Genomic DNA, 23,693 nt, shown 5'->3' on the forward strand with positions numbered 1-23,693 from the left:
GCGATTTGTAGCATCAAGATCAAAGCCAAATAAACAGGAAGAGCGACGGCCCCCAAACGTTTCAGAGCTTCAGCAAAGAACCAGAAGCTTTAATGATGCCAATAAACAGAAGATTGTTGAAATGAGCTCCTCGGATCACTCTGTGAGCTAGAAAATAAAGTTTATGAATTAACCCACAATGCCAATAAAATGTTTTACCTCCTTTCTATGAAATGGAAGTTCTGATTTTCTTTCTCCAACCCCCATGATCACACAAGGCTTCAGAAAATGTTTTCACAGAATTTTTTATACAAAACACACAAAAGAAACTTCACACTTTTCTGGTTTCTGGGTCTAAACAAACTAAATTCTGCAAAAAGAGCTTTACAAAACATGTTGTCAATAAAAAAAGGTGTTTCTGTTGGACGATGCTCGGGGAATGTGTCGCTCAGAAATGAGCCGTGACTCTGTCCATCTCCAGAAGGTCGTCCAGGATCTGGAGATGAAGAGGACAAAGAGAAGTTGAGTCAGACAAAGGTAAAGAGTAACCTTGAGGTCAGCTTCCTGTCTCTGGACTCACGATGTCCTGAGTGGTCCCGATCTTCTTGGCCAGCTCGCTGCGCTCCATGGTGCTGAGGTACAGGTACTTGTTGAGGAGCTCTCCATCCAGGATGTTCCTCACGGCGTTCTGCAAACTGCGCCTGTCACTGTGCAGCATCCTGAGCACAGGAAACACACACACACACACACACACACTCAGGAGTCAGACACCAGCTGCTGAATGATCCTCCTGATCCTCTGTGTGACGGCTGAGCTCACCTGAAGGCTTTGGGGTTCAGACCGGCGTGGTGAGGCAGCATGGTGTTCAGGGCGTTTTGTAACATGAGGAGACGACGATACGTCTTCTCCTGCATGGGGAGCAGTAAGCCCACTCCTCCGTCTAACGTCGCTGTTTGAAAAACAAAACGTCAGAAACAGGAACACGGTATTTACAGCAATCCTTAAGTTAATTTTTTTTTCTACTACTGACTAAATTTTTTCAATACCAACATAATATGTGTTAAATAGCAAACTTTCTAATGCTTATGTAGATTTCGGTAAGTGCTGTCAGGCAATGAAAAATTAGTCGTATTAATTTTTCAGCGCTTTACTTTCACACAAAAACACCGCAAAATAAGGCTCTAGTTCTCATCGTGTCGTAAAACCGCGCTACCTCCGCTGCAGAGCCACAGCTGGCTACGAGGCGCTCGCCGCTTAGCGTATCAGTCCATGCGCGGCGTGCTAGATATAAACAAACGCAGGTAGTCTGCCAGGACGAAGAGACACGATGAGAACTAGAGCCTTATTTAGCGGTGTTTTTGTGTGAAAGTAATGCGCTGAAAATTATCTAAATAAAGCGTGAATGCAGACCCATATCAGATTTTTTTGGTGGGAGTCCGTTTATTTGTGTTTTTGGTCAAGTAAAATATGGCCCCGTCTGAGTGCAGAGGAAACCAGCAGAGGAGCAGGGAGGGGGTGTTTGGTGTGTGCGCTCTGGGCTTCTGCTGCACAAAAACACTGCTGTAGGGGGAATTTCTGACATAAACCTTGTGATAGGACCCAACTTGTTCCATCCCGGAGTATCACTTTAAGGTCCCCAAATAAAGAATCTGAATCGTAGGACATTACAAAACTGTTGTGCATAACTAAGAGTGGGGCGATCTTGAGAAAAGACAACGGAGATCATGGAGAGGATCAAAGGATGGAGCATCTGAGATGAACACGATCAGAAAAGTGTGTTCTGTTTGTTTTTTGATCAGATACAGGAAGAGAGACATAAAAGAAGAGAGTCCACTCTTCTTAAGTAGTTTTGGTGTTTACATAGTCACAGAAAACAATATTATTTGGGTCTTGGAAGCTCGTTCAAGATGCTCTAAAAATGGCTGGTAGCCAATGAGTCAATCTGTGTTCATTTTCATAACGCGTTAATTTGTGCTGTAATTAATTAATCTACTTAACGCGTTAAAGAGACAGCCCTAATGGAAATCTTTTCTGTGATAATGTGAAAACAAGTTATTTCTTATCCTGAGATTACTATTTGGTTACAGTTTAACGTCTCTGAGTTCATAAAGATGGTTGTATAGTGATGTCATCCCAGGCTGTGTGCATGTGTAACCACTGTTCATCCTTTCATCAGTCAGCTGACCCTTCACCCTCACAAACCCCCTCAGACACTCACCAAACCATGTGATGTGCTTGTTGTCCCAGGTCAGAGACTTCTTGCTGCCGGCATCCAGAGCCCCTCTGCACGGCATCCTCCAGAAAGTGTTGATGTTGGCTCCGGCGTTAAAGTCAGCCCGCCTCAGGAGGCGCATTCCTCCAAAGCTCTCTTTAGCTGCACCCAGACACAGAGCATGGAGTGAGGGTTCACACACAGAGAGGTGAGAAACATCAGCTTCACAAACAGATTTCACTGACCTTCAGGGAGGTACATGTAGACGTAGAGGTTCTTGTCTCGGTCTGACACTGGAAGGAGAGGAGAGGAGGTGAGAGGAGAGGAGGTGAGAGGAGAGGAGGTGAGTAAGGACAGAGGGATGATTCCTTCTGATGGAGCATCCTAACATAGAGAGCGTTACCTAAGAACCCCAGCTGGTTGTTGTCCACCATGAACTCTATGCTGTAAACTTCCAGAGGCTTGGCGTCCTGTGTGAGGAAACCACAGAGAGGTTAACACATCTCAGGCTGATCGTGGTCATCACACAGCGAACACAGCAGGTCTGGATCCAGTCAGTTCCTCACCCTGCTGACCAGGGACAAGGTCTTGCTCTCCTCCTGGTAGCGCAGCAGGGAGATGCTCTTCATCAGATCAGCAGCCAGGATGAAGTTCTTGATGCTGAACATCTGGTGGATGTAGAGCTGTGTATCGATGAAGGCCATGCCTGTCAGGTCGTTGTCCTTCAGCACCCACAGGAAGATCTGGAGGAGCACAGAGGAGGGGACACTTACACACACACACACACACAGGGTTTCACATAGCATAGAGGTGTGTGTGTGAGTCTAAACCTTCTGTCCGATGGCGGACACCAGGTAACCGTTGCAGTGACACATTGCCGTCACAGGCCCCTTCTGCTCCTTCTCATACAGGACTTTAAACTTGTTCTTGGTGAGGGGCTGACCCGGCTCTGGAACCACTTCGATCACGTCCAGGATCAGGATCTGAGGAGGAGCAGAAACACTTTGAGTCCTTGTGTTCTGACTCACTGGAGCAGTTCGCTGCGGGTGTATGTGTGTGTGTGTGTGTGCTGCTCACTCTGCCTCGACAGGTGACCTCCTCCCCCTGCATCAGGCAGGTCCCTGCTGCAACGTAGCCCTTCAGACCAGACACGGTCTCCTGACTCCTCAGGGCCACCGTCTTCATGCAGGTCACGTGTTCCCACTCCTCCAGGTCGATCCTGAGGGAGGAGACACAGGAGAACGTTTTTACAAACCTTTGAGTCAGCTGAAGTCTTCCTGTTGGCCAGCAGGGGGCAGAACAACAGTCAAACTGTGAAGGAGGATGAGTATCTGTCACATTTCTTTCCCCACTGACTGTTTACTCCCTCTTCACAGCAGGTCAGGCCCCACTTTTCTCTCTATATATCTTATCTTAGACATTTTCCTGGACTCCTCCAGTGAATGTGGCTCAGGTTAGGACTAAAAAGACTTTTTTTTACTAAAAAGGAGATTTAAACATTTTCTTACAGTGGCGTGCACAGACTTTTTGAAGGGCAAGGGCAAAAAGAATAAGTGGCCGTTTACACAACAACGGTTTTAGGGTGAAACAAAAACATTTTGTTGTGTTTCAGCCTCGCGTTTACACGGAAACAGCGTTTCAGCTGATCTAAAACGCAAACGCAAGAGTGCCATTGTTATGACTGCCACGAGCTACCATGTTGTGCTTGTGCTGCTTTACCTGCTGAATCTGCTGACTGTCTTTAACAAAATGTGCATGTCTTGCTCCACTTTTTCACTAAGTATTCCCTAATACACCAGATGATCGGCTCAACACATCATCGGTGGAGATGTCCCAAATGTAGCCATTTCTATTAACTATCTTCCCAGGAAAAGATCACAGAGGCACGCTGTTCATTTTCTAATCAAAGTACTGAGCTGTTTTCCAGACAGATACTTTTAGACAACATACTTTTATACATTAGGCCAGTCATCCACACAAACCTTAGTTCTACGCCACTAAAAATGTTGTTTTCTGAAAACTACAGCCAAAGTGGAGATTTGGAAAAACTCTGGTTTCATGTATACACCACAAGCAGAGTTTTTTGTTCGCTTAAGTCACAGCTAAATGACAAAGATTCATTCTGATCTTTCTATCACTTAAGGGGTCCCTGGTCTGAGAAATGTTGCAGACCCCTGGATTAAATCATTCCAAAGTGAATCAAATGAGGAAGGAGCAGTGATCTGGGTTGTTCTGGCTCCCAGTAACCAGAATGGGAATGATTTGTAGTTATGGACATCACTGCTGGAGTATGGTATCAAAGTCACACTGGGATGTCCTTGAAACCAAATGATGAGATTACATCAGCTCAGCTGGGCTACACATGCCCTCCCCAGAGCTGCTTGGCAGGAAAAAATCATCTGCTGCACCGCACATTCACAGGAAACTGAGACTGACGGTGTCTGTGGTGTTAGCGGAGTATTTACACATCAAAAAGAGCATCTCAGGCAAGGAATGTGAAGTAAGCTGTAACAATGTTTCTCCTCAGAGGATGAACAAACAGTGAGTGACTTCATGAACCGTCGCTCTGAAAAACCTCAGCTGGAGTTTATTCACAGCCTCCTGCTCTGGTTTGAGTTGTTGATCTCTGAAGCTGCACTTCAGCTGATGAAGAGGTGAAGTCTCTCACCTTGCGTTGGGAATGGCCTCCCAGCTGACCGGAGAGATGAGCTGGATGGAGAACTTCTCCTGCTGAGGGTTAATGTAGCGCTCGTCTGAAGGAGGACAGAGGACAAACCATCATGAGTCATACACACTGACAGGGTTCTCAGGCTGTAACACCGTTCTTAGCAAGGGTGGAGAGGTTTAAGGGTTGAATGTATAATAAAATAATATTATGCAAATAATACTCTAAATGTTAAAACTCAGTTACGTTTGAAAATAAATGTTTGAATATTCTTCTCATTATTTGTTTTTCCCCCTCTGTCTGGAACCTTGGCGTCACCCTGGATCCCACTCTCTCCTTCAAACCACACATCAGGAACATGACCAAAACCACCTCCTTCCTCCTCCACAATACTGCACGCCTTCGCCCTTGCCTATCCTTCTCCACTGCTGAAACACTCGTTCATGCTTGGATTATTGTGATAGTCTTCTCTACAAGCTTCCCTCCACCCACCTTCATAAACTGCAGTATATCTAAAACTCAGCTGCCTCATCACTTCCCAACTCCTGCTCCTGTGAACACATCACAGCCATCCTTCAGCACCTCCAATAGCTCTGTGTCCAGCATCGAAACAGTCACTCCCCCACCCACCAAACTCCTGACCCCCATCACCAGGACCAAGCACCACATTACCAGTGACAGAGCCCAACCCTCTGAAACTCTCTTCTTCCTTACACCTACAACTCAGTCTCTCCTCTCATTGAAAAACCAACTCAAACCATATTTAAAGACCTGACTCTACTGTTGTGCTAGTCATGAACCAGTCGTTCAATACTCAAGAATCACTTTACTGACTACTAGTGATGGGTACCATTCACATTCGGAATTTTTTCAATTTTTTTTTGAATAAAATGTGATTATTTTCAATTTAATGTATTTCTTCTTCAATATATAATCTTGCAATGTTCATGCCCAGTATAGAAAATCACCTACTTTTCCTCTTCCTCACAGTCACAAGGATGCATTTAGGTACCTAAACATGGTACCTTTTGATTTTACATGAATCCGTACCCGGTACTTTTGACAGAATTTGGTCGGTACCTTTAAAAGTACCTAATTCGGTACCCATCCCTACTGACTACCCCATCCCAACACAAGAGAATCACTCACTAGTTCACAGTACGTGGCATGGCTCCACTCTGCTCTGATCGTCTGTGTGACGCCATGGGAAGAAACTCAGTCCCTACCTTATGTTTGTCTCACAGAGATAATCAGCAGACTGTTGACAAAGTGTTAAGTCATTTTTACTGTTTCTTCTGAAGATCAACTCTAACTTAAGTAGCTGGCTCACAACTTTTTGCTGATGAAGTTAGTAATGAGATAAAAGAGTGGAACTTGATAAAAACTCACTATTTGGTTCAGCCCTTTCTCTACAAAAAAATCTGTTTTCAAAAATAATTACTTAAAAAAGTTTATTTGCTTGTTTTTACTTTATTTTTGTGCCCATACTTAACTTTATGTGTATGGTGTAGGACTCAAATGTGTTAAAAGGTGTTAGCCTTGTGGCACATGGAGATTTTTATGCACTGTGGGTAACTGACTCAGTGACTCAAATGACTCAAAAAGCCTGATTCACTTTGGCAAGTGACTCATTGGAAGTCAATACAGTAGAAAGGATCAAGTTTTTTTTACTTACTTCACTTACTATCACTTCTTGACTCCCACCATCATGCTCTCTCTTCTCTGTTTTTATCTGTGTTATGTGTCTATTTTCTGTTTTCTTGTTTCTTGTAAAGCTTCTTTGAGTATCAGTAAAAGCGCTAGAAAATCTGATTTATTGTTGTTATTATTATTATTATTATTATTATTATTATTACTATTATTATTATTGTTATTAAACCATTTTGCCGTGGGGCCGCATTGCAGCCTTCAGTTCAGTCCTCGCATTCGATCTTCAATAAGCAGAGTACTCTGAGAATGCACTGTATGGAGCTGGACCATGAACGTTTTTGAGACCTGAAAGTGGGCCCTGAGTCGGAGAAGGTTGGGAACCACTCATGTAGGAGATCCTTATGTGGTTTCAACGAGTCTTGTTAGATCCTGTGAAGATCTCTTTTTTTTTTTTTTTTTTTTTTTAAATATCAGGCTGTTACTTTATATACATCTGAAATATGGGAAAGCAAAGACATCCTCTTTAAATGGTTGAAAAAGTGGGTCTGTTCATGTGTGTGCATGTGTGAGCGTTTGCTCATGTCTGACCTCGGTCTATGGTCTCGTACTCCTTCTCCTCTCCTGTCATCCTGGGGATGCGTGTGCAGAGCTCTTTCACACTGGTGCACACTGCGTACACCTGGAAAAGGAGAGAAGCCTGAATCAGAGCATCAAACTTCACATCAAAGTGGACGCCTTTCAAAGTCACCCTCATTGATTTTTCTTCTCAGAGTAAAAGAAATCTTGGAGACCCGAGGGCTTTCATCTCAAACTTTTTCAAAAGCACCTCAATCGATTTGCTTTTCTTTCACGAGGTTTTAATGTGGAGGAGGGGTAGGGGAAGGAGTTTTACAGCCTGAATCTGTGTAACATTGCTGCTTTTGCTGCCCCTCTGGGGCTGCGTGGGCTGACTGAGAGGAGCCTTACCTTGGATTCTACGTGGTAGGAAACATAGTGGATGGTGCACCTCAGGGGGATCTTTCGGACCGGCCAAGGGGCGTCATAGGACAGATAGGTGGGCAGGACGCTGATCCTCAGCTCACCCTGTGGTAGAAAACACAGTGACAGATGACAATGCTGAATGGACTCAGAGTGTGTGTCCTACTCAGAGACAGTTCAAGCTGCAGAAGTCAAGAAACATTTAACATCGAAGATAAAAGTTGGTAAGAAGCATCCTCTCCCTCTATTCTGCAGAGAGAGCAGAGAAAGGAGTCTGCTGTAACAATCACTGCCAAAGATAACAGGTGAGCTCTGTGCACCTGCTTGTTGAAGTAGAGGAAACCTTTAGGGCAGTTGATGTTGTGGAACGGGGAGAAAGACTCAATGGGGCCATCAATGCTCATGGGATGAAGCCTCAGGGCCCCTCGAGAGGTGACCAGCATCCAGTGAGGAGAGGGCCCGCAGATGAACACCTGAGAACAGGAGAGGAGTGGAGTCATGAACAATGGCGGCTCAGTAACCATAAGAATCCCCCTGTAGCTGGTTCTCAGTCTGGACTTCCTCACCCCTGAGTATCCAGAGATGTCCTCGAAGTATCTGAATCTGGCGATGCGACTTTTCACAGCCGAGCTGTCGTCAGAGGCGCTGCTCTCGGTCTTCTTGTCCCTCTTCAGCTTTGATTTCTTTTCTCTGAAGTTTATGTTGTGGGGCACCTGTGAAACAGCCTGGCTTTAATCAAACTCAAACTGATTGAGTCTAAAGAATCTGTGGACTTCATGGAGCTCTTACCTTTTTGAAGCGCACTTTCAGGTTGTTCTGGGGCTGCTGCTGATCGTACGGGAACGCTTCATAAATCAGGAGCTCATTTTCCACATAGACCTAAAGATATCAAAGCATCATTAACTATTAAAGCTTCTAACATAACAAAACACTGTGATAAGTGTAATCCCACTGATGTAAGGTCATTCCTCAAATGCTTACAAAGGTAAAAAAAATATTTTTGTAATGACAATACAGAAATAGTTTGGGCTCTGAGTCTAACAGAGCATTTTGACTAAAGAGTTTTCAAACCAAAGAATTGATAAAATACTTCTAACCATGCTTTACGTTATGAGAACTCTGCCAGGACAGAGCTTGTTGTAGATTTTTGGCTTCTTGTGTTTTTATTTCTTGAACAAACATAGCTTTATGAGGAGTATTCACTAAATCAGATTACAGCTGCTCACAGCAGGAGGAACTGTGGGTCTGTTGCCCCCACTACCAGCTCTGAATGGAGGTCTTACTCACAAAGCAAACTGCATGTGCAGTATGTGGGAGTTCAGCCACAGACAAAAAACTGACTGAAACCCTCAACATTTTAATAATAATAAATATGTCAAAGTCATATTTACACTAACTTCTCTACAACAGCAACTTTTGGAGTAAACTATGATAGCTTTTGGTACCCTCCTAGCATGTAGATTGATATTGTTTAGATGAAAAAAGAAATATCCTCCAACTTTTAAATCATGGATTAATGATCTCATTTACCATCTGACTTTAAGAAAATTGAATACACCACAACCTTTTTTAACTTATGCCCCAATATATCTTAGGTAACCTATTGATTACTCACTTATGTATTTATCAACTCATATATATGTATATATGTATATATATATATATATATATATATATATATATATATATATATATATATATATATATATATATATATATATATATATATATATATATATATACATATATATATATTAGTGGTGCAAGAGATCATCATTGATCCGTTCGGACTTAATCGGTTCGGCACACACGTGACCCACGGATTGATTCCTGAAAAAAGCATTGTGCCCCTCCACACACAGCTTTTGACAAGCGGAGAAGGGAGGTATGCAGACATGGCAAGCGGAGGAGAGGGAGAGGAAGAGCTTGAACGCCCCGCGACACACTGGCCATATACACCGTGCCGTGCCTGCAGTGATACTCTTGGATGGAACTAGTTGGGTCCTATCACAAGGTTTAGGGCAGAAATGACCCCTACAGCAGTGTTTTTGTCAACAGAAGCCCAGGGCGCTCACACCTCTGCTCCTCTGCCGGTTTCCTCTGCACTCTGACGGGGCCATATTTTACTTGACCCAAAACACAAAAAAACGGACTCCCACCGAAAAACTCTGATATCGGTCTGCATTCACGCTTTATTTAGAGAATTTTCAGCGCGTTACTTTCACACAAAAACACCACTAAATGAGGCTCTAGTTCTCATCATGTCGTAAAACGGCGCTACCTCCGCTGCAGAGCCACAGCTGGGTATGAGGCGCTCGTCACTTAGTGTATCAGTCCGCGCGCGCAGCGTGCCAGATATAAACAAACACAGGTAGTCTGCCAGGACGAATTATGCAATAACAACATAAAGATGAGAGATTATGAGAGCGAGGATGACCTGCCGTTCACTTTGCATTCCATTCCCATATTGTTTATGTCTGTTTATTTAAATCTGGCGTGTCTTTTTGAGAAAAAATCTGAAATTATAAGCTCAGGTTCTTTCACTCTCCTTGTTTCAAGTAAGATTTTTATTACCATGTTTATTGCCATTATTTTCTTTTTCTTTCTTTCTTTCTTTATGTAAGCTACATTGGGGAAAGGGGCTCTGTTGGAGCTATGTTTTTCTCTATTTATATTGATGTATACATGTCGGTTTTTGTCTTTTAGTTAAAAAACAATAAAAAGACTTTGACCAAAAAAGGTCAAATCTACTCTGATTGAACTCAGCGGTATATGTCTTTGAAGGCCTCCTGAGGTGGATTTGTTGCCACAGTGACAGAAAACTTAAGAAAAAAAACTCCAGTGTGGCCCAGGAGTTAGGTCATGGGCCCCTGTTTCCTGCTCCATCTCTGATCCTTTTCTCATTCAATTATTTCAGCATCATCTATGGCTCATTCTCTACAAATAACGCCTGAGAGAAAATGTAGATTTGGTTCACTTGGAAAAGTGTAGAGGTTGCAAAGCTGAACACTCCTTTTTGAAATAAGATAAACATTTGTTCAGCTTTCATTTTGTTCAGCAGTGCAGGGTTAAAGAGGCACAATGCGTTTTCAAACACAAACTCACCAACAAATAGGGTCTGCTCTGATTGTTTCCAAGAGAAACCAGAGACACTTCTTTAACCAGTGGCATCTCTCCTTGACGGGCCACTTCCTCCTTCTTCCCCTCCCCCTGCGTTGCTGATTGGCCGGATGAACTGTCCACCAGCACTCTCTGACCAACTGGGAAATTCTTTACCAGGAACACCAGGCGCCAGTCGGGCAGCTGGTAAATCTGTAATGGACGGTTAGAATGAGGAGAAGCCCTGAATGACTTTAACTTCCTGTCTTTAGATGTCCCCTTACCTCCATGACACCGTTCTCTCTGGTGATCATGCACCAGTGGCTGGGCTCTGCTTTGCTCGAGCTTCCCTCGCTCCCAGAACCTGCTGTACCACCACCGCCGCCCCGGATCAGATCCTCCTTTGCAGTTGACGTGCTTGCGTTTGAGTCTCCGTACAGCATTTCCTCCTCATCATCCACCGTGTTGCTGCACAAAGTTAACACAGAAACATCATCAGACCCTGACCAAAGAGAACACATGCTCTGCTTTGAGTTATGGAGGACTATTTAAATATCTTCCTACCTGAGGTCGTGGATGATGGTCTCTGTTTCAGAGTGAGTCCTGATGGCTGTGTCGTCTTTAATGGACAAGCTGCTCACTTTGTTTTCTGTGGTGAACATCCCACTGACGTCTCGGTAAGCGCACAACGCAATCACACGAGATTGCTGTAGAATGGGAGAAGGTTTAAAACAGATCAACAAAGTTTAAAGTTATAATAGAGAATATTTGATTAAACAGAGTTAGCTGAATGCTGCTGGGGATATTCATTTTTTAAGTGCTCTCATGGAAAGCAGAACCGGCCATGACAGTGCTTCAGTTTGACCAGCAGGGGGCGGCCTTGTCAAACTGAAAGCCTGCTGACGGTTCACTTACAGTGGGAATCTGTGGCTTCTGCAGAGCCAGGCGGTGAGTCTTCCCCATGTACGTGTCAGTCTTCAGCACAAACATAGTGACCACCCCCTCTGCTGTCATGATGACCACGTACGGGTCTGCCACGGAGCAGTGCACTATGGGAGATCCCAGGTCCACAGGGATGAAGTGAAGCTGTGTCACTGGTGGAAGAATTTCAGAGAATACACATCAGAGTCCAGCAGGTAGGACCATTTACCTCTCCGAACACGAGTACTAGGAAAGCTCCAATCCAACTTTTTAAGATCCTGATACCCAGACCTGGGCTTTGGTATCCACAGACACTAATCTGATGTGATACCAGTATTAATTCATCATTCTCTATTCCTAAAAATGAGGATGAGACTAAGGATGATGTTTTGGAAACTTCAGGATTTTCTAATTTTGTAAAACCAAAACAAACGGACTGTATTCCTATCAAAAATAGATTATGTATAAATGTATCAATGTGTGGTGAGTTCATCTCCGACACCAACAGGAAATTCAGCTTAACAGTAACACACTTGCACACATGGTAGGTTGTCTTCAGAGTAGGGCTGGGCGATAATGGTAAAAATAAGAATCCTGATTATTTTAAGTGATATTGAAATCACGATTAATATACAAAATTATTCATTTATTCAAAAACTTCAGTACTGATTTAAACAAAACTTTAAAGAACCAGCAAGTGGCACATACAGTATTTTTGATACACATAAGTCACACACACTAGCTGTGGCTGCACATTGAACACAGAAGAGCTATGAAGCACAGGAACTTGCATACATCTACACTGTGTGGCATATTAATTGTTTTTCTTCGATTATATTGTTTTTATGGTTGTCAGATAGCAAAATTGAAATCACGATTAAAATCCGATTAATTGTCCAGCCCTACTTCAGAGCTGTTGCTGAAATAAGTGTGTAGTGACTTCAAGAAACAAACAAGCTGCTGAGGGGCAGAGTTGGGGCCTCAAAGTCCCCAGAACCAAGCTGAGGCTGTGTAACGCCCTCCCTAAGCACCTGAGGGACACACAGACTGTAGATTCCACGTGCTAAATCAAAAATCATTTAATCCTAAAAACAAAATTAAAAAAACATCAGAACAAAGGGTTCTGGACTGATACCCGGATCAGAACAGTTCATCCATACTGAGCTTGAGTTACTCTCATGTTCTATTGAGTTTGATGTCATTGGTTCTGACGGCTTTGGGAGATGAGGGAAGAGTGGGAGCAAAAAATCAATTCACTCAAGAATTGGAATTTTTTGTTTGACGATTTTTAGATCACAATTTCTTTCTTCAAAAAATGAATTTTATTTTCAAATTTAAATACTTTGTTTTGGCCTTTTTTTGTCAGCTGGGTTGAAGGAAGAGTAATTGCTTTTCTCCAGCAGGGGGCAAAATGTTGTACTTTAACTATCTCAGACTAAAATAGTTTTGTTGCAGGCTTTTTAAACCTGAGTCAATAAAATCTTTCGGCTTCTCATCTAAGCCTGGCTCACACTACAGGATTTTAAAAATCTTAAAGGATTCTGAAATCGGGCTGTATCTCACACATCAGGAGAATCTTCACAGATCATCCTCTCTTAAATCTTAAGCACACTCTAAAGACAAGATTTGAAAATACTGACCAGCACACACTACAGGATTTCACCAAGATTATTTGACCAGAGAGTGATGCACCACATGTGCTCAGTTGTTTGATCTGAGGTTTTTAGCGCACTGGTGGGACAGGAGGAGAGAGAAGAGGAGCTGTCTGCAGCGGTGCCTTTCATCCATTACGCGCACGCAGAGGGACAGAGGTGAAAGTGTTGCTGTATCAACCAATAATGGCATGATCTCACACCCATCACTGATAAAACAACAGTTTGCTACTGTATGAAAATGGCGTGGTTATGTGTCATTTTTAAAGGCATTATTGAACTGGCTTGAGTGGGCGAGTGGAGCGCGCAGTCAGCTGACCTGTAGCCTACAGTTTCACTTTGAGCCTGCGTTTGTTGTCTATTGTCCGGTCTCTGGGGCTCTTTCTAATTGTCTGTTGTCATCCTCAGTGAGAATGAATGTTGTAATCATCCAGATAAATATCAAACATGTTTGAAAATTATCGGGGCGGCTCTGACGAGTCTGTGTATGGCCCTGATTCATCTGTCAACCGGGGCCGATTTTAGTCCCCGACCAGATTTCTTCCCTGATTGTGGGGAGGACCGAATCTGGGTTAAATTGGGGCGAGAATCCTGTAGTGTGAGCCAGGCTTTAGAGACAATATCAAGAATGAGATCACTATAGTGCTCATTTCCCATCATGCACTACTACACTGACCACACAAGTCAGTTTTCTTGATTTACCTCCTTCCAGAAGGCGAATACCCATGGGTGAGACTTGGATGATGTACTTGTTGTTGCCGATGTTTCCAGCAAACACTGTGGGTCCCTGCGTGGCAAAGCCACTGGTGTCCAGCTCCATGATCTCCTGACCTGTCTGCAGGATCTGAAGAGATACACACAAACATCAATCAGAGAGAGAAAGTCTTTCTTTTTCACATTAATCCAGTCTGTCAGACATTAGCCACGCATTGAGCAGAGGTTTTACCATGGTTGAATCCTCTCTGCTCAGAATGAGGAAGCCGTGTTTCTTGGTATCATCCTCCAGAGGGGCCTCTGCCTTCTCCCCCTCCTCCTCTTTCTCCTTCTCCTCTTTGTCCTTTTCTCCTTCCTCACCATCCTCACCGGTCTCTGTTTCTGCCCCATCCTCAGAGTCTGAGCTCTTCACAGGCTGAAAAATCAAAGATTCTTCTCATGAAAACGTCTCAGCTGTGACAGAACGTGTTAGAGATGATTTCAGTGTGAACCCGAAGCTCCCAAACATAATAAGCTGGACAGTACTTTTTTCTCTTCTTTTACTTCACTGGAGATGACTGTCCACATGTCATGGCAGCCTGGCAGCTCAAATGTTGTGACGACCTGAGGTCGGATACTCCTCTGAGAATCAAAAAGGATCAGAGTCAGAGTCAGATTCAGCACATCGTCCATCCCGTCACAGTTTCACGTACTGACGCCATTAAGCAAGGTATCAGCTTGTGTCTGGGGTGTTTACAGGCTACTCCGTCGATCTCTGAGGCAGCCCTGGTAGACCCAGACTTCACTGTGGCACCATCACTGGACCTGTGGCAGACGGCCCTCACGACCACAGGTTTTAGGATGGTGCAGTGACATTGTTCATGCACTTCACAGACAGTACAGATTTTTTCAGACTCAGATCTGAATTCTTAAGAGCAGGTTAAAAAAAGAGACTCACTTCACTTTCTCTCCATCTCACTTGCTGATGAGGACTTTTGTAAACCAACACAAAGCAGCAGTGAGACGACTTACCTGAAGAACAGACAGTGCACCATTTTTGCCATAACCAGAGCACACCACAACCTCCAGGTCCGGCTCAGGGTTGCTCTGGAACTGTGAGTCGAAAAAGAGCAGGGTCAGAAAACTGAGATCTTAATAAAAGTAGAGCTAGCTAAGCTGCGCTGTAGGAGCCAGTCTCTGTGCTTTAACATGTGTACCTCTTCAGACAAAAAGGCAGGTTCACCCATAGAAGCATTTCCACAAGGTCCAATGTTGAGGATACTATCACACACCTGTTAGCAAACACAAAGAAACATGCCACTTATTTTCAGTTAAAATGTGCGAGAGAGCTAATGAACGGCTGGGGTTTCTCATGTACCTCAAAGGAGTAGGTGGCCAACTGAGTGCCTGACTGGGCCTCGCTTCCATAAACTTCAATCTCATCCACCTCGTCTGAAAAGAAGACGAGAGAAACAGCTCAGAAGAGACAGAAACACCTCTACCGGGTCAAAGGGTTAATAAAAACTCACCTGTCCAGTTGGTGGAAGACTCCATGCGTTTCTTTTTGCTCGGTGGTTCTTCCTGAAATCATTCATCATGATGTAATGATTCAGTAAAGCTATTAGGAGACGTGTCCAATGAAACACAGATCATCTGACAGTATGAAAGCTGCAGTTTATTTTAAAAGAGAAACAACTTAACCTCAAACAATCACTGAAAGTATTGTTTTTTAATCCAGTCCACTTTAATTCTATAGCAAAATTTATAAACTGAATGTCTCCAAAGTGCTGCACAAAACAATTTTAAAACCAGAAACCAATAACACCAAGAAAATAAACTTCAACCAGAAATAGCAGCTAAAACATAAATATAACTACTACAACCAAAGAAATAAACCCTAATCCTCACCCTGAAACACTACCCAGTCTTAAAAGCTAAAGAATAAAAATGGGTCTTAAGACCAGAATTAAAACACTCTACAGCAGGGCTGTTCAGACATGAGGAAAGGCTCACAGAAAACGCCCAGTCTCCCCTGGTTTTAATTCTGTTCTTAGGCACCACGAGCTGGAGCTGGCCCTCAGACCTCAGAGCAGCTGCTAATGTATGAATCTGGATGAGGTCTGAGATGTACTGTGGGGCCAGTCCCTTCAACGCTTTAAAAACAAACAATAAAATCTGAAAATCAATTCTAAGGAAGCCAGGGCACAGATGCAAAAATTGGGGTCATAGGTTCACATAAGTGCATCATGGGAGATACCGGGGTAAAGTGCAATACAGTAGTCCAGACGTAAAGAAATAAAAGCGTTCACGACTTGCTCCAAGTGCTTCAAAGATGAAAAACAGCTTCATTTTTGATAAAAGATGAAGGTGATAGAAGCCTGGTTTAACGTCTGTGGTGACCTGTTTGTTGAGTTTAAAATCACCGTCCACAGGGACGCCAAGGTTGGTGACAAAGGGTTGACCATTATCTCTAAAAGAGGGCCCAAGACCGAAAGGGGATCAGTTAGTCCAGATGACACAGTTTCTGTTTCTCCCTCATTTAAACTAAGAATATTTTGGGCCAACCAAGGCTCCAGGTCACCGAGGCAACTTAGCAACGGTGTCAGGGGGTCTGTGGCACTCCTGGGGACAGGTCAATAAATCTGGCAGTCATCAGCATAAAAATAACTAAGGACGCTGAGCACTCTGGAAAGTTCACCCAGCAGGGAGAGGTGGAGCGATAAAAAGGACTCGGTCAAGAACTAATTAAAAATCATGAAGCAGATCAAAGCGTAATCGATGGAGTACTTTCACACACTCTCACCTGTTTTTCTTTATCCCTCTCTTTGTCTTTGTCCATCTTCTCTTTACCTTCTTCCACTGGTGTCTCTTGCAGTTTCTCTGTGTACTTTAGGAGCAGCGAATTTCCGAGGCGGGAACCCAGAAAGAGGTAACCAGGTTCCATGGTGACCATCTGGAGGATTAGAGTTCAAAGTGACAGGGATCAGTTCTGCTGACTGCTCTGAAGAATGACATCTGACAAACTCAGAGTTATTTTCATGACTTTTATCCTTATAGAGAAAGAACAAATGTCCTCTGTGTTCGGTCCAAAGATCAAGAGTTTCCTGATCAAAATGGGATTTGATGATTAAGTTAAAAACATTACTGGATGGAATAAAAGCAATCAGCGCAAGAGAGAGCTCATTACAAATTAACTTAGGACATGAGCCTCTTCCTTTTGGTTCATTTTTTGTGACATCCTATTGTTTGAACTGAACCAGTGTTTACTTGTGTAATTGTGTTGTTTTTATTATTATAATGACTCACACAAACAGTCGGTTTGTAATAAATTACCAAAATAAAATCTGTTCATTGATTCTTTCTAAAGTGGCTCGCTGAAGCCAGGCTGGAAAATAAAGAAATGATGATTCAAGTGTCAAATCACATCACTGTCTCTTTATACTACCCATTTCAACAGGTCAAACAACTCCTTGAAAGAATTGGGTATCCAGTGAAGTTTCAGTTTCAACTGAGAGATGTGGTAAAAATGTGGGGAACCGTACAGAAACTTGTACATGCTGTTCTCTCAATTCGATTCTTTTACAATTTTTGGGGTGCCGATTCAATTTAAATTGCGATTCTTCGATATTTACGATTTTTAGTTTGCTTTTTTAACCCCAGACCATGTGAAAAAGTGAAATGATGATGATAATGTCGACAGACTATATCAGGAGCCATATCATCACATAAAATGCACAACACACGAGTCAGAGAGAAACATTTCACCCTCTGCTGGAGAAATATGGTAACTTTTTTCCAACCCAGTTCATAAACAAAGACTGAAATGAAGAATTTAAATTTGAAAAAACAAAACAAAAGATTTTGACAAAAAATCTGGATTTTGATATTGTCAAACAAAAAAGCCCAATGTATCGCTTTTGATTATTTCTCCCACCCCTGGTACACACCAATCAAAACAGACTTTAACAGCACTAAAAACACATTTACAGCCTGGTTCAAACAACAGCTTGGGTTTGAAACGGTAGTTTCTCTATCAGCACACGCGGGGCTGAATTTTTTTCTAACTTAAGAACAGCTATTCTCAACCTTTGCGTCCCGACCCCAATGGTCATCATTTTATAAAAAGAGAACTCATTGAATTATAGAATTTCAGACACCACCTAATTCATTGCATTGAATTTTTTTGCTATGAAAACCATGCATTTGAATTCACCCATTTAAAATTCAGATCCAAAAAATCACCTTGTAAAAATTTAAATCAAAAAATGTAAGTTTCATAACTCAACAACAAAAAGATTTGGGTCGTTCAAATTTAATTTGTCAATTTCAGTTCTAAATTAAACTCGTCAAAATTCAGATCTGAAAATTCAAGTTGAAAAATTCAGATCCCAACATCCTGGCTACCCAGGACAGGAAAGGCAATATTCCGTATTGACACGCATGTAAGAAATGATATCTTTTTGACGATTAAAATAATGTGGAAAAACAGGGTCGTTAAAATCGAGGTCCAACCACTGACACATGCTGATAGTTGTCTAGTTGTGTACAGGAAGATGTTTTGATTGTTTTCTGCTTTATCATTTTTCCACGATTCATCATATCAACTAAGTTTGTATGATCTGAAACATCTCAGCTTTGACAGGAAAAGGGGCAAAATGACTGTGTTTCGTTTTGGTTTTATTAGTATGCGTTCATCGTTGTTTTCTTTCAAATAAAATCAAAAAAGTTCGCAGTATTTGTTTATATGTTAACTGCAACTATTGGCTGTCTGTTGATCATGAAATGGAGTTATCGAAATGCTGCTATATGAGTTTCAATAAATCCAAAAGCAATATGCCAAAAAATACCGGTAACAAGTGGAGGACATAAAAGCTTCTTAAAGACGAAGTTACAGGTCTGTGAGAGCCACAAAACTCTTCTTGTTTGTGAGTGATCAAATACTTATTTTCCACCATAATTTACAAATAAATTATTTTAAATTACCACAATGTGATTCCCTGGATTTTTTTCTCATGTTGTCTCTCATAGTTGAGGTGAACCTCTGATGAAAATTACAGACCTCTCTCATCTTTCTAAGTAGGAGAACTTGCAAAATCAGTGGCTGACTGAATACTTTATGCCCCACTCTACTTGCAGCAGAGAAAAGTGTCTGATCAAGAATTTAAGCTCCTGTCTCATCCTGCTGATGTCGTTCACAGTTCCAGACACAACTTACACAAGTGGTCAGGACGCTGGCAGCAGCTTTGTCAAAGTGGAAAGCCCGGACACTCCTCATGCCGTCAGTTATGAGGGTCAAGACGTAACTGAGAGACAAGGAGAGTTTGTGAGGATTGATGAACAACTATCACTCATTCATATTACAGCTCTTCTTATGATCACAGTGACTCACATTTCTCCTCCTTTCAAGGAGATAACCATCTTATCGTAGGCAATAAAGTCTGACTGGGCACAATCCAGAGTCAGCCTCACCCCCTCTTGCATACCTGAGAACAGAGGAGAATCCAAAGAGGAGAGTTACAAAATCAAAGTTTTACTTGGAATCCTTTTCTGAAACAAACGTGGAGGAGTGTTTTCCATGTCACTCACGCAGCGGGAAGGCTGTGGTTCCAACTGTCATGGAGTTCAGAGAGACTCCATACGGGGGGACGCTCTGGTTGAGATACAGCAACGAATTCACAGCAAATACCACAACACCACCTGAAAGATGCAGAGTGACTTAATCCCTCCACTGGGAATCAGTGTGAAGCAGTAACTTGGTGATCACATGGTTAGTTAATATCCTCCACTGAGCTCACCGATGGGTTTGGGGACAGCCATGACCTGAGTGCAGTCAAACGGCAGATTACTGAGGGACCAGATGACAGGATGAACCTTCTGCATTATGTTCAGAGAGATGGCAACTATACTGCAAGTGTCCTGCCGCACAGCAACACGCCTGAGGGTGGGATACAAAGACAAAAAGTCATTTCCAGCTGAAGAGAGTCAGCTTCATCTTCATATCAACGACTTGATTAAAAAAACTAGTGCTAAAACATATAACCATACTTCGCTTGTCTTACCCGGGCCAAGTCTGGTTGGGCTCAAACAGAATGAGTAATGTTGGCTCGTAGTAGCCGTGAAGGAACTTCATGTCGATGATGTTCAGGAGCTTCTCATCCAGCTCACGGACATCGATGATGTAGCTGGGCAGGAAGCTGGATTTAGGGCTGTGAAGAGGACGAAGACACACATCAGCTTGTAACGATGACCCATGTGTGCAGGAGTTATTACACAAAATCTGATCCTGTTAGACTACAACAACAGCTCCCAATCCTGTGTTGTTATTTTCCTAAAAAGAGTTTTCAGCACTAGAAGACAGTTCCCCTTTAAATGAGGGGTGTGGATTTCTTTTGGGACTGAGAGTGATTTAAATAAACACTCACTGATTATCCATGATGTGGTAGATACTGTCAGATAACAACAACAACTTTAATAATAATAATAACAATAATAACAATAATAATAATAATAATAATAATAATAATAATAATAAATAAATAAATAAATAAATAAATAAATAAATGCATACATACATACCAAAAACTTTATTTACATAAAACCCTTAAAAAATTGCTAAAACAATTGCTTAAAAAGTGCTTTGAAAATTAAAAGACATGGCAGCTAATCAGGTAGATGGCAGGAAATATTGTTTAGAGAGAGGTTAGTGATGAATGAGTGTGATACAGAAATAAAGATATAAACTTGTGCTGTCACAAGTCTCTGACGAGAATGCCACTTTTTCCAAAGTAGGACAACTGGTTTGTAAATGCCAGACATTTGAAAATAAGTGCGTCTTTGAACGCCCCGCGGGTTTGGGATCCAGATTAATCTGCATTAATTTTTATAACGCGTTAATTTGCGGTGTAATTAATTAATCTAATTAACGCGTTAAAATGACAGCTCTAATATAAACACAAAAGAATTTTTAAAAAATGCTGAATAAAAAGATGACATCACATTAAGTGAAAAGAGGGAAAGGGTTGCGAGAGAATGAGATGAAAGAAACGAAACACTGAGCAGCCAATCAAATAATTAAGAGCATAAAGAGTAAAAACATAATCCAAAAGGTTAAAATGATATAGAAGCAAGTCAGTAAAAGCGAGTTTTATGGAGAGATTTGAAAGATGTCACTGACTTTGCCAGCCTTATCTCTGCAAGAAGGTCGTTCCAAAGCCGAGGGGCCCTGATGGAAAAAGCCTGATCACCCTCTGATTTAAACTTTGAGCCTCAACTTTGGGATGACCAGCAAAGCTCCAGCTAAGGATCTAAGGCAGCGAGCTGGCTCGAGAGGTGCCAACATTTCTAAGCTGTAGCTCAGTGACCTGAATGAGCTTTAGAATTGACCAGGGAAATCCTCAAATCGTAAACGCACAGGGAGTCAGAGGAGAGGAAAACGGACAGGAGTGATGTGATGTTGCCTGTTCAAACCAGTACGAAGCCTTGTGGCTGTGTTTTGGACCAGTTGGAGGTTGGAGAGTGACGGCACGGTTAGAAAAAGCATAAAAACAGAGTTTAATAGTTTGAGTTTTTGCATTGTAGTACTTTATCATCTGTTTCCTCCTTACAATTTTAGAGAATATCCAGGACAAGTACATCATTGTGGATATATAATTAAAGTTATTATTATTATTATTATTATTATTATTATTATTATTATTATTATTATTATTATTATGATTTTTATTATTATTATACAAACCCAAAAAGCAGACCTTGGCAATAATGGTAGCCAATAAAAAGACCAGTCATGCTACTGACAACTCATTAATAACAAAATCTGGATTAGGCAGCAGCGGAATTCACATGCACATATTTTCTGGAGTTGTAAGTTATGAAACATTAAAGAGCAGAACGAAAGCGTACCCTTCTCCGACTCCACCCTCCTGTTCATCAGTTAAGGTGTCTTTCCTGAACGGCAACACCACGAGCTGAGTGCCATAAACAAGCATCACAGCACAGCGGTTTTCTGGATCCACACGGACGATGGGAATGTGGACATTCTGCACGAAGCCGTCCTAAAAATCAAACAATGAAGAATAAACATTTACTTGACTTATTCATGATGAAATCGCTGAGATTTTTAATCAACTGTTTTCATGTTTTCACATACTCTGAGTTCTGGCTCCTCAAAGAAATGAAGTGACAGTGTCTTGAGGTCATGTGTCCCAGGATCGTACTCCACAACAGATAACTTGTAAGAGAATAACACCCATTGGTCCATGAAAGTTTTTCTTTTACTTCAGGCAGTTAAAAAATACAGTGTGTGCAGCTCAAACAATGATACCTTGGCATCTTTGAAACTAAGAAGTAGTGCATCCCTGTTGGCTCCTACAAGCTGCACACTGGCCATGGACATCACATTTCCAAACAGAGAAAAGGAGGCAACTTGCTCAAGCTTCTCCTTACGTGACTTTGTATCTGTGGTCCAAGAAAGGAATATTTCATGTCCACAAACATTTGATCAGCAAAGTTTACATGATCCTTGAATACTGTATGAGTATTAGACATACCTGAAGACTTGTCAGCCTTTGATGCACTCTGAAATAATAACACAAATGTTATGCACGTCACAAAAACCCCTTTAATGTTTGAGAAGCCAAACGAAACAAACACTGAGGTATCTTTTATTACCTCCACATCATGGATGATCCTGTACACAAACAGTTGGGAGGTCCCAGCAACGACCAGGTTCTTCTCTTTGCTGGATATGAAGTTGCAGTAGACAGAGAACTCCACCGCAGTGGGTGTGTGAGCCTGTCTGTACACAGCATACATCCTGGAAGAGTGTCCTCAGCATCTGACAGGTGAGAGCATTTATTCAGAGAAGTCTCAGAGTCGCTTTGATGGTAACACTGGTGGTTTTTCTCAGTCAGCTCAAGGGTCTGAGTTTGGATTCTGTCGCTTATCCTTACTTTGTTTAACCTTACGTCAATGTGTGTCTGCTGCCCCCACAGACCACATTTATCATCACATACGCTGCACAGTGGAAATAATACACACATAGCTGAGCACTGTTTCATGCTATCATATCATGCCTGTAAAGAGAAGTGTGATAAACTAACGCGAATATGCCATAGAACACCAAAAAGCAGCACAACACCGTGGCTACCAGATAGTTTAATGTCTTCTTCTGAAGTAGCACACAGGAAAACCTTTTAAATTGTCTTATCCAAACTGTATGAGTCTCCTCTATCAGTGTGTATCAGAAGACAGGTAACGTTAGCTCTGTTAGCTTCGCGCTAATGCTAAAGTTAGCATACAGATGGATGCAGCAGCGCCTGCACCTGTGACGTTTTTACGAATTGTGAATTAAACTTGTGAACGTACCTACATCAAACACGTTGTCGGAGTATGTAGGTTTACTGGTTCCCCTGCTGTGTACATCAAAGGAGACAGAAAGTGTTTTATCTAACTTAAACTAGCCGCTAACAGCTTGGTGAGCTCACAGCTCGTTGCGGCTGCTCTTCGTCTTCTTCGTTCAGTATTTATATCAGACTGGCTGCTCCGAGCCTCACTGCTGACTGCTGCACCCTACAGGTCAAACATGGAAGGAGCACCCATGGTTTACAGTGCGAGCCAGGGGTGGCAAACTTTTTTTTTATCAAGAGGGCTACGTATGAAAACGACCGAGGACCAGCAGCTCTCACTGACATATTTATTATTAGTAGCAGTAGTTCTTTTTTTTTCTTTTTTCTTTTTTAGGTCACTATGCAGCAAGTCAACAGTCATAGGCCATGTATGAAGTGGTGACTAAACAGTTACAGGCAGAAGCAAAACATTTTAGACAGTTTAATCTAGCTCCCAG

General features: G+C 42.2%; 1 protein-coding gene across 2 annotated transcripts; it reads right to left on the reverse strand.

Moving 5' to 3' along the window:
- Positions 1-43: 43 nt before the first annotated feature.
- Positions 44-23,390, reverse strand: cpsf1 (cleavage and polyadenylation specific factor 1). Of its 2 annotated transcripts, none has more exons than XM_074686529.1 (38): positions 23,220-23,390; positions 22,520-22,685; positions 22,399-22,426; positions 22,173-22,306; positions 21,999-22,079; positions 21,752-21,903; positions 19,909-20,055; positions 19,645-19,784; positions 19,436-19,546; positions 19,239-19,332; positions 19,065-19,152; positions 16,653-16,802; positions 15,379-15,430; positions 15,228-15,301; positions 15,067-15,141; positions 14,882-14,962; positions 14,396-14,491; positions 14,103-14,285; positions 13,859-14,000; positions 11,499-11,677; positions 11,148-11,290; positions 10,868-11,051; positions 10,590-10,796; positions 8,274-8,363; positions 8,051-8,197; positions 7,805-7,957; positions 7,473-7,589; positions 7,095-7,185; positions 4,860-4,944; positions 3,269-3,410; positions 3,022-3,174; positions 2,758-2,934; positions 2,595-2,661; positions 2,437-2,484; positions 2,198-2,353; positions 799-928; positions 560-698; positions 44-475 (listed from the first exon to the last, which is right to left on the reverse strand). In XM_074686529.1, the coding sequence occupies exons 2-38, from the start codon at positions 22,661-22,663 to the stop codon at positions 428-430; spliced, it is 4,428 nt and encodes a 1,475-aa protein (XP_074542630.1). In that variant the 5' UTR covers positions 22,664-22,685; positions 23,220-23,390; the 3' UTR covers positions 44-427. The 2 variants fall into 2 exon arrangements, with proteins under 2 accessions (XP_074542630.1, XP_074542629.1); XM_074686528.1 differs by having other exon boundaries at positions 23,216-23,390.
- Between the last annotated feature and the right edge of the window lie 303 nt (positions 23,391-23,693).

Source organism: Halichoeres trimaculatus, unplaced genomic scaffold (genome assembly GCF_033239565.1).
Source record: "Halichoeres trimaculatus isolate MK-OKI-2021-1 unplaced genomic scaffold, fHalTri1.1 fHalTri1_scaffold_14, whole genome shotgun sequence".
NCBI lineage: Eukaryota > Metazoa > Chordata > Actinopteri > Labriformes > Labridae > Halichoeres > Halichoeres trimaculatus.